The sequence below is a fragment of the Candoia aspera genome, chromosome 2, assembly GCF_035149785.1.
Source record: "Candoia aspera isolate rCanAsp1 chromosome 2, rCanAsp1.hap2, whole genome shotgun sequence".
NCBI classification, from domain to species: Eukaryota; Metazoa; Chordata; class Lepidosauria; order Squamata; family Boidae; genus Candoia; species Candoia aspera.
Window position 1 is genome coordinate 97,011,043 of NC_086154.1, and position 13,598 is coordinate 97,024,640.

A 13,598-nucleotide genomic window follows, 5' to 3' on the forward strand; every position below is an offset into this window, starting at 1 on the left:
CAATGCTTTGAAAGTGGGGAAAGCAATGTATGCTGAATAGTAACAGCCCAGTTGAGTAGCAGAGGCAAATTAAAATTAATTTTTAAAAAGGAAGTGAGAAAATGATTTCATCTGACAGGAATTTGAGTAGATTAAAAAAGTAACTTAGAAATACACATTCATTCTTATAATTAAGTGAGCCCAAAAAACCCTTAACAAAATCAGGTCATAAAAAGGGAATTTAGAATGGATTGATACAGGTATTTCTCCCAGTCAGCTTTTAATATGAACATGGCAGATTTTTTAAGTGAGAAAAATTCAGCAGTTGTGTGGTAATACCAGTAAGGCAAAGAGCCTGTAGAAGGGCTTAAACTAAGCTGGCCCAGGCAGGTCCTATTGCTGTGTTTGAAATAAAATTTCATTGTCACCCATACTGAGTAATATCTATTGTTGATTTACGGTTTTATCTTATTCTTTTTTATTTATTTTTTGATACTTTTTCCCCTATTTTTGCTTGTTTATAAACTAGTCCTTGAAAGTAGATTGTATAAATAAAATAATACTTCTTGAAAAGGATGGTTTCTTCCTACTTTCTATGAGAAGCTTGTTGGCTTTGTTCATCTAGGAAAAGTCTGCTGGAGTGGGCAGCTATAACAAATTTAAATAAATAATAAAATAACCCTATAGCTGATAAATTCACACGTAAAGTTTATCCATCATATTGGATCTTGTCCTTTTTTTGTTTTGAACACTTTATAGACCATACTGTGGTTAAGATAAGAAATAGAACTTGTTTTTCTCGTATTTCTCCATCTATTTATAGGATACTATGCCGGAGGTTCGGCAGAGCTCCTTTGCACTCCTAGGAGATCTTACCAAAGCCTGTTTTATGCATGTCAAGCCATGCATAGGTAGGTATCCTTTTGCCCTGAGACCTGCAGATGTTTGTTACAATAGTAGCAGTCTTAGTAATGATGCTTTTTAAAATCCCAGGTAAGAAGAAGAGCATCAAACGAACATAATGTCAGAAGGATATTATGCTAATTACTAACATTAACTTGTGTGTGGTTGGTATTCCTATGCTCTTAAATGGTTTTTGATCTATCAGAATCTTCTGATAAAAGGTGATTTTTGACATTTTCCTCTCCCCTCCTTCTAATTCATAGTTGTTGGGACATTTTGAAAAGTACAGATTCCAAGCATTTCCCTTTCCATTCCACTGAAAAGAAGCCTCCATTAGATTAAAGAAAGTTCCACGGAATGAACAGCTAGCTAGGGAGTTTCCTGCTTCAGTGGGGAAAAAAGTGTTCAGAAAGAAAATGATAGCCCCCCCAGCCAGTTTTGTGTGAGCTAAGGACTAAAACATGGCAAACATATAACTGATCTCTATTCTGGCATGTGTGCTGCTAGCACAGAAGTAGGTTAACAAGTTAGAGAAAGGGATGATTTAAATCATACTAGTTTTTAACAAGTAATATGGAGGGAAGATGGAGGTCTGCTAAATCAAGGAGTAAGATTTTGATAAAAATTGATGCTGAAGTTATTACACGTTAGGGACTTTAATAGGAAACATTAAAGACAGCTGTTTTTAAAGGCTAAAATGGAGCACTTTATTGCAGTCCAGTTACTGGAATTTGGCAAAAAAATGATTTTAAAAATTTACTGCTTCCAGTGCTAGGAAATCAGTGATCGGACTCCAAAAATTATAAATGTGTCACACTGCTACCAATCTTTGCACTTGAATAAAGTAGGGGTTCAGAATTAAGTGTTATGGAGTGATCTTTTAGAACTAAGGCTAGGATTTCTTACAAGGCAAAATAATGTGACATCCAAATTTTGCCAGAGTCCAAACCCAGGGCTGCCTTACTAAACTAAGACTGAAAGACCTAACACTGTGATGAGATTGTCAATTCCGCCTGTACAGATGCTAGATCCATTCTTAGGGTTCTTTATTATGGTGCTAATCAAAGCTGACTAAACATATTTTCTCTTTAGCTGAATTCATGCCTATCTTAGGGACCAACCTGAATCCAGAATTCATTTCTGTGTGCAATAATGCTACTTGGGCTATTGGAGAAATATGTATGCAAATGGGTGAGTATAAAAAAGTGCCCATACAAACATGAGTGGATAGACCGTGATAGCACTTTGGAGTTGTATTCCTTTCTGGTTTTTATGTGAGAAAAATGTCTCTTCATCATTTTATGGTGATAGGCTTACTGTTGCTTGGGTGATGTATTTCTTCATGAAAGCTGTATTTAAGTGTGGTTCTTGATGTGTAATTCTTTTAGTCCCCCAATGAGATTTTCACTCTCACAGTGTTGAGCTGTTTATGCAACTGTTGTTAATGATGGCTGTGAGATTTTGATAATTCGATAATATAATTTGTTGAGGTGCTGTCCCAGTGCCTGAAGGCTGTGTGGGCCTTGATGGGAAGAAACCAACTCCTACTCAATGCCACCAAGACCAAATGGCAGATGTTGGGGCTACCTAGATCTGGGGATCTTACATCTTTACTCTACAATGGAGTTGCACTTCCATTCAAGAGTGATGCACAATCTGGAGGTCTTCTTGGACTCAAGAAGGCCTTTGCACAGCTCCACCTGGTGTATAAATTGTGCCCTTTCCTGGTTTGGGAGGCCCTTCAGACAGTCACTGGTGCCCTTGTCACCACAAGGCTCAACCATAGCAATGCATTCTACAAGGGCCTGCCCTTGAAGACCACTTGGAAACTTCAGCTGGTTCAGAATGCAGTGGCATAGGCAGTGATGGGCATGCCTCAGTATGCCTACGTAACACCTCTGCTTCACGAGCTGTGATGATTGCCAGTATGCCTCCAGGTACAATTCAAGGTGCTGGTGATCATCTATAAAGCCCTCAGTGGCATAGGGCTTGGTTATTTGAGGAACCACCTACAGTATCTCTCATGGTTTCTGCCCAGCTGGTAAGAACTGGCAGAGTGGCCATTCTCCAGGTCCCCTTGATAAACAGTGCCATTTGTCAGAAAGCATGCCTTCTGTGTCTTGGTGCCTGCCATCTGAGGTCTGGGTAGCTCCCACCCTGATGGCTTTCTGGAAACCCTTAAAGATCAGGTTGTTCTCCCAGGCTTGGGTTAGGGTGGATGGAGCCCCTTGCTGGATGGGTTTGTATGTTTTTTGATGGTATGTATCCAGATTCCCCATCTTTTTCATTTGTTTTTATTTATATTATTTTATTTTGTTCACATTGTGAGTTGGTCTGGAGTTGGGTGGTGCCAAAATTGAATAAATACATAAATAAATAATAGCATCAATTTCTAATTTACCTGTAGTTGTGGCCTACCCATAATTGTAACAGGAGCCTTTTCTTATATTTGATTTTTAGCCTTAAATAATTATGTTAAGACTGACACAAGCTTTTTTGGTCAATGGATCAAAAGTCAGTTTTCTTTCATGCATGAAGAAGCAGCAGGATATTAAATTGGAAGACATTCAAATATGGAATCTAGATTTCTTGAGCTAGGCATGTCTTAATTGACTAATTTCTTTTTACCAGGGGCTGAAATGCAGCCATATGTTCAGATGGTGCTGAATAACCTTGTGGAGATCATCAACAGGCCAAATACTCCCAAAACTCTTCTGGAAAACACAGGTGAGATGGAATTCTGATTCTTGTCTTAAATTTATTTGTTATCCTTGTGATAGCTATGACTGTTTACTAACCCGTAAACACAGGCTTATTAACATTGATTAGACTTCATGGACAGCCCTTTAATATGATGGTCATTCGAAGTTTATGCTCCAACCACCGATGCAGAAGAAAAGGAGGTTGATGTTATGATCAAGTCCAACTTGAAATCAACAGAACGCGTAAACAAGATGTGCTGCTTGTGATTGGAGTCTGGAATGGCAAAATTGGAAATGCGAAAGAAGAAAATGTAGTGGAATTTGTATGGCTTGGGAAACTGAAATGAAGCAGGAGACTGACATCAATTTCTGCCATTCCAATGATTTCTTGATAGCTAACACTGTCTTCAAACAACCAAAACTATCCCTTTATACATGGACATCAACAGATGGGAGTATATGGAAATCAAATAGACTATATTATTGCTAAAAGGAGCTTGAAGAGCTCAATTATAGCATCAAAGTCATGACCAGGTGCTGACTGTGGACAGATCACAAACAGCTCATGTGCAAGCTCCAAGTTAAGCTAATGAAGAAGAAATCCATTCAGTTTCCATGATATGATCTTGAACATATACCCACCATTTTCAAGAGCATCGGGAATCACTTTGAAGTCCTGAACTTCATTGATAGAGAACCAGAGGAATTATGGAATGAACTTAAAGAGGTCATTAAGGGTGAATGTGAAAAGAGACTGCCAAAAATGATGAAAAAGAAAGCAAACTAGATGTCAGAACACTGGAAATTGCCAAGAAGAGAAGCCAAAGCCAAGAAAGACAAAAATCTCAGAAAGGAACTTAAAGAGTTTAGAGAGCTGTTAGAAAAGACAAGAAGCAGTATTACAACATGTATGAAGACACTGAAGATGGAAACAGACATGGAAAAGCAAGGAACGTCTTTCAAAAGATCTCTGAACTCAGAAGGAGGTTCTGACCTTGAATTGGTATGCTAAAGGATGCCCATGGAGAGATAGTAACCAATTCAAAGGAAGATGGAGTACACTAAAACACTATACAATAGAGATGTCAGCATCCAAGATACCTTAGAAGATATTCCTTACTTACGAGAACCTCTAGTACTAGAAGATGAAGTTAGTTCAGCACTCCAGTCATTACCAAGTTGGAAGGCTACAGGAACTGATGGCATGCCCACTGAAATATGGCAAGCAACAGAAGAAGAATCAGTCAAGTTTCTAACCAAGCTATGCCAACAGATCTGGAGAATGACACAGTGGCTAACTGATTGGAAGAGGTCAGTCTACATTCTAATAACAAAACAAGGAGACTTAACAGAATGTGCAAACTATCATAGAATATCTTAATTTCACATGCTAGCAAAATAATGCTTAAGATCATCCAACACAGATTAGAGCCCTACATGGAAAAACAGATGCCAGATGTTCAAGCTGGCTTTAGAAAAGGCTGAGGAACATGAGACATTTATGCTGATGCATGCTGGATAATTGAGAAAGCCAAAGAATACCAAAAAGTCAGTATGTGTTCATCAATTATAGAAAAGCCTTTGATTATGTTGAACACGTCAAGCTGTGGAAAGTGCTCAGAAAAATGGGAATCCCAGAACATCTCATTGTCCTCATGAGAAACTTATATACAGGTCAGGAAGCCACAGAACAGACTGGCTCCAGGTTGGCAACGAAGTGCAACGAGGCTGCATGTTTCCCCTTATTTATTCAACCTATTTGCGGAATATATATTAATGGAAGCTGGATTGGAAGAAGAAGAATGTGGTTTTAAAATTGGAGGAAGAGATATCAATAACCTGCGCTATGCCGATGACACTACCCTGATCACCAAAAATACAAAGGATCTGCAAGCCCTAGTGGTAGAAGTCAAAGAGCACAGTGAAAAAATGGGACTAAAATTAAATACAAAGAAGACCAAACTAATGGCAACAGGTAGAATAACCAGCCTTAGAATTGGCAATGAAGATATCAAAGCAGTGGATAGCTTCTGCATCTTAGGATCAACCATCAAGAGTAAAGGAAGAAGCAGTGAAGAAAGATACTCAAATGCCATGATGTGTCTCTACTTACAAAAGTCAGAATCATGCAAGCCATGATATTCCCTGCAACACTCTATGGAAGCAAAAGTAGAACTTAAGAGAAGCAGGATAGGAAGAGTATCGATGCCTTTGAACTTTGGTGTTGGAGAAAACTCCTGAGAATACCATGGACAGCCAGTAAAACAAACTGATGGATCATTGAACAAATCAACCCAGAGTTCTCACTCGAGACACAAATGACCAGCTCAAATTATCCTAGTTTGGACACATTATGCGAAGATTCAGCTCTCTGGAAAATGCTCTAATGCTGGGAAAGGTGGAAGGAAAGAGAAGAAGAGGACAACAAGCAGCAAGGTGGATGGACTCAATTATGGTGGTGATGAGTGCACCATTGGGAGACTTGAAAGAACAGGTTAGGGATAGACCGTCACGGAGGAAATCTATCTATGTGGTCATTAGGAGTTGAAAACGACTTGCTGGCACATCATCATCATCATCAAATACAGGCTTTGTGTGCACATTTTCATACATATGCTTTGAAAATAGGATTTGACTTAGTTATAATGAGAGCACATAATCATCAGGTAGAAATGCATTTAAATCTTGGGGTTCTGTGGCTGTCCCTTCACTAACATTTCATTAATTAATTAATTAATTTCAAATGATCTGTGAGGTTCCATTGACTTACTAAAAGATTAATGGAATAAAAAAGCTATACGCATTTATCAGGAAGTTTCTTCTGTTTTTGTTTTTGTTTTTGTCTATGTTCAATAGCTAAGTAACCTGGCTTTTGAGTATTGATACCATTTACTGGGGTGAAACCATCTTTAGTACTATATCATGTGCTGCAGTACAATATGGCTAAGGTGGTGTATTGCCATATATCTTCCATTGATCCTGTCTGCCCATATCTTGTTACTACAAACTGATAAGATGCTGCTTTGCCTTTGTGACGGGCTTGTTTCTTTCTCTTTTCTAGCCATCACAATTGGACGCTTGGGCTACGTCTGTCCTCAGGAAGTGGCGCCAATGCTGCAGCAGTTTATCAGACCTTGGTTAGTGTTTATAAGGGCTTGCTTTTTGGGGGTTAAGGCAGACTGGGGACATCTCAACTTGTTAACCATTTGGTCCTCTAGAATGAATAGATGTACATCTTAGAGCATTTCTTTTCAGTTGTTTTTTGACTGGTCAGTGAATTATTTCTCTCAATTCATCGTCCTCAATGTTGTGGCATTCCTGCAAAATAAAAACATTTCTGAGCATTGCATACAAATACTTTATATTTTGAAAATAACACATAGCTAACCCATTGATTGCCATTGTAGTGGCACAAGCAGATAGGCATCCATGGAATCTCTGTCTGAAGCAACAGAACATTTTCTATCCGTCTTGCTATCCTCCCTCTTTTCCTCCTCTCCTATCACCAGTACCTGACAGTTTTCTGAATGGCTATGTTTTCCACTTGCAATGAGGAATATTCAATGTTTTTAAAGTCTAGAGTTGAAATATATTTAAGGTCACAGTTTTTCTTACAGGATGGAAAGGAAAGCCCCTAAAATTAGTTGTATTTATAACGTATTCTGTCTTTCTGCTTCTTGATATTAACTCTTAAAAGTTTTTAGGAATAGTGTTGGGGAAGGATTTGTGGTCTAGCTCCAAACAATGATCAGAGTTTAAATTGAACCATAAGCCCTGCATAAAGAAGGGTGCTAAGTGAAGACTTATATGTGAATATATAATTAGTGTAAGAATGCATGCTTGGCATTCTTTGTGTAAGAAATCTGTTACTTAGCTATGTAATAAATCTGATAATTTACCTCCACCAAAAACATCAATATTGATCTTCCATATGGGCTCAGTCCTACTGCATGGTTTGGGGAAAAGCTTTTTAATTTAATTTAATTTAATTTATTTCTATCCCACCTTTATTATTTTTTATAAATAACTCAAGGCAGTGAACATAATATTCCTTCCTCCCCCTATTTTCCCCACAACAACAACCCTGTGAGGTGGCTTGGGCTGAGAGAGAGTGACTGGCCCAAGGTACCCAGCCGGCTTTCATGGCTGAGGCGGGACTAGAACTCACGGTCTCCTGGTTTCTAGCCTGGTGCCCTAACCACTAGACCAAAAAATTATGAGAGAATGCATTGTTTCTGGTCTTCTCTGCCTTCTTAAGATATGAAAGATGTATTCTGGTTCACAGGTGTACATCTCTGAGGAACATTCGTGATAATGAAGAGAAGGACTCTGCTTTCCGTGGTATCTGTATGATGATTGGAGTAAACCCTGGTGGAGTTGTACAAGTAAAGTGGCTTTAAAGTTTAAATTCTTGTTTATTGTTATATATGCTGTCCCGGGGTAAACAAGAAGGTAGATCTTGCTCTACTAGTAAATCTGAGTGGTATTACAATAAATAGTAAGGATGTTTGACTCTCAAATGCTTAGCTATAGTAGCGACAGATTATGAAATAGATTTTTGTATGAGCAATTTTTAAATTCTAGATGTGTGTCTTCTTTATTAGACTCCAAATAGAAATTTTTTTTCTAGTTTTTCTAAAAAGACTGATCCTGCTACCTTGAACTCTGCCCACTCTCTGCCAGCCTAATTCATAGTAATCAGTGATGCATTACATGGAATATGCTGCATTCTAAGGGAGCCAAAGGTATTGCACAATTAATTTAATCCAAAGTTGATATCTAAGTGAATGACGTATTAAGAGTAAACAAAATAATATGCATGGGGATAGAAACTTTCAAGTTTGTCAGAACTCTTCATCAGATAAAATGTTATAAAAATAGGATAGGAAACAAAGTCCAAAAATTAGGCAGATGTTGCACACCAGAAGAAGGCAATGGCAAACTACTGCTGTATTGTTGTGCAGAAAATTTCACGGACATGTCCATAAAGTCACCAGGACTTAACTGGTGGGAGTAGGAGGGGGTGGTTAGGGAGCACCTTGCTGATATAGAAAGTTAAGCAGTGTTGGCCCTGGTTAGCACTTAGATGAGGTATGACCTATGATGTCTAAGACTAGGTTTAACTGGGAAGTTGAGATGCCTTTGGAAGAAGACAGTGGCAAACCACTTCTCTATCCTGTTAAGAAAACTGCATGGATGTATCGATTTAGGTCACTGGGAGTCTGACTTAACTTGAAGGCAGCTTTACTCTAAACTGAGGTTTACAACAATTCAAAATCAGTCTCAAAATAAAGTTTGTGGATTAAGTGCAGCATCATCTTTAGGTGGTAGGTATCAAATTACACCTAATCTTCAGGAACACTGGAAATTATTTATTCCTCCAGCTCTGAAAATGCAACGCTTTGTTTCCAGTGTATGTAAGTTAATTAAGCTAACTTATTTTAGTATGACACAATGTTGGGAGGGAATTAAATCTGCAACAGTTTATCTTTACATTGTGTAGAATCTTCTTCCCATGAATCACTATGATTGACTTTTATGTACAGTAAAGTTAATGCATCAACAATAATATTGTCTATTGTTCAGTTGGACTATATCAAAAGGATTATAGCAAAACAAGGTAAAATATAAAGGGTAGGGAAGTGTTATTAATGAATGGAACAGGGACATTGCTGATACACACCACTGAACCATGAGTTTTTATACTAAAATTGACTGTTAACAAGTTTAAAATAATGAAGTGCTCGAACTCTTTGGAACTGTGACAATGTATAATAAATGGTTAAGTACATATGTATGGAATGTCATTAAAGGTTAGCCCTTGTAACAGGAACAATTACCAGATGTTGAGTGATGATTTTCATATTTGAACATTTCTTGCAAAGTCTGTCTTGAACACAGTCAGAAAGTTGAGCTAGATAGACATTTACTCAGTCCTGTGTTTAGTTTCCATCTGTTATGATCCTGCATTACTTGTTATCTGATATTAGAGCTGGCTGTTCCATTTTCTGTAGTATTTTCAGATGCTCATTAATATGTAGAAAACTAGTCAAAAATATCCAGTATATTACCTACAGTAGTTGTACAAGATCTTCCTTAGCTTGAGGCAGCCTTGCCAGCTTTGTTAGCTTCATACTGGTTAGACTTTTGATTTCATGCCCTATACTTTTGTAGAATGATAAGAAACTTGACTTTGTTGGCTTGAACTATAATTTGTGGTGTTTTCTGAAGAATTGTCATATTTTTCTAGGATTTTATTTTCTTCTGTGATGCTGTTGCTTCGTGGGTGAGCCCAAAGGATGACCTGAGAGATATGTTTTATAAGGTATGTCATCACCATAGGAAGAGGTTTGTTTGGCAATATATTACTAGTGGTGTTCATTATTTTAGAATTTGCTTGTTTAGTAAGTTGATGGTATTTGTTGGTATACATATGCTGTTAAATTAGTAGGTAACAGAATGAAGATGTCCCAGTTCTCAGCCAGTAAGGGAACTGCATCTATTGGATGAGACTGATCTTTGAAGGAGTGCTACATTTGGGCAGTTCCTAAAATAAAATTGTAAGCAATTCTAATGAGGGAAAAAAAGAGAGCAGAAGGTGTGGCAGATTTCTGGAAAGCGGTTGGCCCGAGAGATCAGAAAAATCACACACCAGGCATTTCTATAAAATTAAATTTATTTACAGAAAGCACAAAAACATTTTCAAGCTGTGCATTCACACGGGCTCAGAGAGGACTGGGAGGAGGCTGTGTGTAGAAAGGAAACAGAAACTAAAACAAGTCCAGGCAAGCTGCCCTCCCCCAGGCAATGCAGCTATTAACACCCAAACTGAGGACAGTTAGGTTCGACCTCTTCACCCTGCTGATACTTAAGAAAGTACTCAATTACCATGGTAACCCAGTGACTTGGTCAGAGCAAAAACAAAGAAATGCCAACACTCCCCTTTGTTTTGGTAAGGAGTAAGACACAAACCAATTTTCTTTGACAACTCTGTATGGTAAAATCCTCTAGGAGCTTTTGAATTTTACAATGTTGACTTAACAGAAAGCTACCATCGTCCCTGTGTATTTCCAAGCCTAGGTAATTCGCTTCTGTTCCAAGGCTTTTTAATGTGAAATGGCTTTTCATGCAGGCTTCAAAATCAAGCCTTTGTTTTTCTGTTGATGTGAACAGCAGCAAATCATCAACATAAATGCACAGATACATTTTCAAAGCCAGGGGTTTGCTGCATGTATAATTTGTGGTCTAAATCACCATAGAGAAATGCAGGTTGGATGTCACAGTGATGAACTGACATTCTTTTGAGTGCAGCAATTTTTAACAGTAATCTAATTGATTCACCTTTAGTAACTGGTGCAAAAGTCTTGTCAAAGTCTAAATCTTTCCTTTGAGTGAACCCTTTTGCAACCAACCTTGCTTTATATTTTTGGATTTTGCCATCAGCATCCCTTTTCAGTTTGAAAACCCACCTACAACCTAGACAGCGTTCATTGGGAGGTAGATTTACCAGTTTCCATGTTTTATTTTCTTTCAAGGATGCTAATTCCTGTTGCTTGGCAGAATGCCAATTTCGTGCACTCTCAGGTGATAAAGCATTCACTTGTTCTAAGGACTCAGGTTCTGTGAATATGTTAAAAGCCTTTACTGTTTCAGCCTGAAAATGTGATGGAGGAACGCCTTTATTACTCCTCTGAGATCTGCGAGGTAATACAGGGCAAAAGTTTTGACTCGTATCACTTTCCTGAGAAGCATCTGTCTCATCAGACAAATCTTCAGTTTGTTTTTCTGGCTTAATGTCCTCATCAGGCAAAAGATCACTATAAGCAAGTCCTTGCTGTTCTCTTGTAGTTAAATCAACTGGAGAGCTAGAATTTAATCTCCCCCAGTTTTGCTCAGCAAAAGAAGCGCTTTTGCTAATTATCTATTTCTCTCCCACTATGTACCTGTAGCTCCTTTGGTTTTGTTCATAGCCAACAAAGATGGCTTTCTTTGTTGTGGGGCCTCCTTTCCTTCTCTGTTGTTTTGGGATATGAACCCATGCAGTGCTACCAAACACTCTTAAGATGGTTTACCTTTGGTTTCACACCATAAAACAAGTGGAATAGAGTGTCCTGAATCACAGAATTATACAGTCTGTTTTGCACATAACAGGCAGTGGACATTGCCTCTGCCCAAAATCTGAACGATAACCTGGAATCTTTAAGCATGCATTTCATTGCATTTTGCAAGGTTCTGCCCTTTCTTTCAGCAACACCATTTTGTTGAGGGGTGTAAGGGTTAGAAAGAATTTGTTCTATTCCCTTTTCCACTAGGAACCTTTTGAATCTCCTCCTCTATCACATTAGAGTGCAGATACAGGCCTCGGGAATTTTCCATTTGCCCATGTTAACAAAACTTTTGAATTTCTCAAATGCCTCATCTTTATGTTTTAAGATGTAGATAAATGTTATCTTGAGAAACATCAATTATGGTCATTGCATACCTTGCTTGGTCAAGACTTGGAGCAAAAGGACCAATAATGTCAGAGTGTACAATTTCCAAAGGTCTAGTTGTAACTCTGTCACTGTGCTTACTCACAGGATCTTTTTGAGTTTTGCATTCTTTGCAAACTACAGAATCTAAGTATTTGTCACAGGGTTTTATCTTTAGGTCAGCACACAGCTGCGGCATTTGTGCTATATACTTGAAATTAGCATGACCAAATCTCCTGTGCATCAGGTGTACACATTGGTCATGATATGGAGTGTTGCCAACTGCAGCTTTGCAGCTTGGCTTCCTTGCATTTTGCACAATGTACAAGGAGTCTTTTAACATACCAGTAGCATACAATTTACCATTTTTACGTATCTCTCAACCATTTTTCTTAAATGTTATTCCCTGTTGCAGCCAATTGTGCCACAGATAAAAGGTTTGACTGTAGATATGGAACGTACAACACACCTTTCAGTTTCTCCCAAGCAGGATAAATAGAAGTCACCTTGTCCCATAATTTTGGTCACAGACCCATCAGCCAAAGACACACTTTGTCAGTTTTAGACATTGACACAAAAGAGCTTTTACAATTACATAAATGACAGTTGGCCCCAGAATCTAACACCCATACACCAGAATTACCCTTCTCAGCAACCTGTGCAATTTGGGTTGTCTGAAGAGCCTTCTTCTGTGTTGCCCTTGTTTTTCTTCTTCTCTGTCTTTCTGCTCTTGGGTCTCAAGGCACAGTCTTTTTGCAAATGTCCAGCTGAACCACAGTTGAAACATCGCTAGCTGGCTAGTGCTGTTGCCTCAGCTTCATTTCTCTTCTTTTCCCTTGCTTTCTGGTGCTGCATCTTTCCAGAAGAGATTGGGGGGGGGATCTTTCCTCTCTTTTCTCCTATTCAGCGAGTAGGCGCTGTGTTACATACAATGGGGTGAGGTCTGCTTCAGGCATAGCCTCCAGGGTACAAATCAGCGTGTCCCGTGTTTCATTCAGTGAGGACAGCAGGATATAGGATTTTGTGAGAGGTGTAAATTCCATTCCTCTCTCCTGCAACTCAACAAACAGCTGCTGAATATAATGCAGGTGCTCAGGAAGGCTATCTCCTTCTGCTAGGTAGGCTTTGTACAGCTTTCTTGTCAGGGTAACTTTACTCCCTGCTGTTGCCTTTACATACAGGTCTCTCAAAGCATCCCACAGCTGCTTTGCAGACTGCATACCTCGCACATGCACTAGCTGATTGTCTTCAACTCCCAGGATAATGGTGGCTCTAGCCCGCTCATCCTGTCTAAGCCATTCAGCACTGGGATTTTGGGGGGTTTGCTCACCAATTGGCATCCAAAGATTCTCTCTGCAAAGATACATCTCCATCTTCAGGGCCCAATTCAAGTAGTTGGTCTTTGATAGGCGCTCCAGAGGCATTGCTGAGGGCTGGGAGGCAGCCATGGCTTCTTCCTTCTTTTGCAAGTCACCTCAGCTGGCTTCTTTGTCCTGCAGACCGGCAGCGGCTGGAAAAACTCCAGGCGGCTCCAAGGAAAATC

The 13,598-nt window shown here is 38.9% G+C and overlaps 1 protein-coding gene across 4 annotated transcripts in view; it reads left to right on the plus strand.

The window, feature by feature from the left end:
• Window positions 1–13,598, plus strand: part of TNPO2 (transportin 2) — a 39,336-nt gene that overhangs the window by 20,551 nt on the left and 5,187 nt on the right. For 3 of the 4 annotated variants that reach the window (XM_063292495.1, XM_063292496.1, XM_063292494.1), the window contains exons 18-23: window positions 803–890; window positions 1,975–2,073; window positions 3,514–3,609; window positions 6,646–6,721; window positions 7,870–7,969; window positions 9,835–9,909. In XM_063292495.1, coding sequence (XP_063148565.1) covers window positions 803–890; window positions 1,975–2,073; window positions 3,514–3,609; window positions 6,646–6,721; window positions 7,870–7,969; window positions 9,835–9,909 — 534 coding nt within the window. Of the gene's footprint in view, window positions 1–802; window positions 891–1,974; window positions 2,074–3,513; window positions 3,610–6,645; window positions 6,722–7,869; window positions 7,970–8,214; window positions 8,330–9,834; window positions 9,910–13,598 lie in introns of those variants that run through there. The other variant, XR_010067165.1, reaches the window with a different exon arrangement.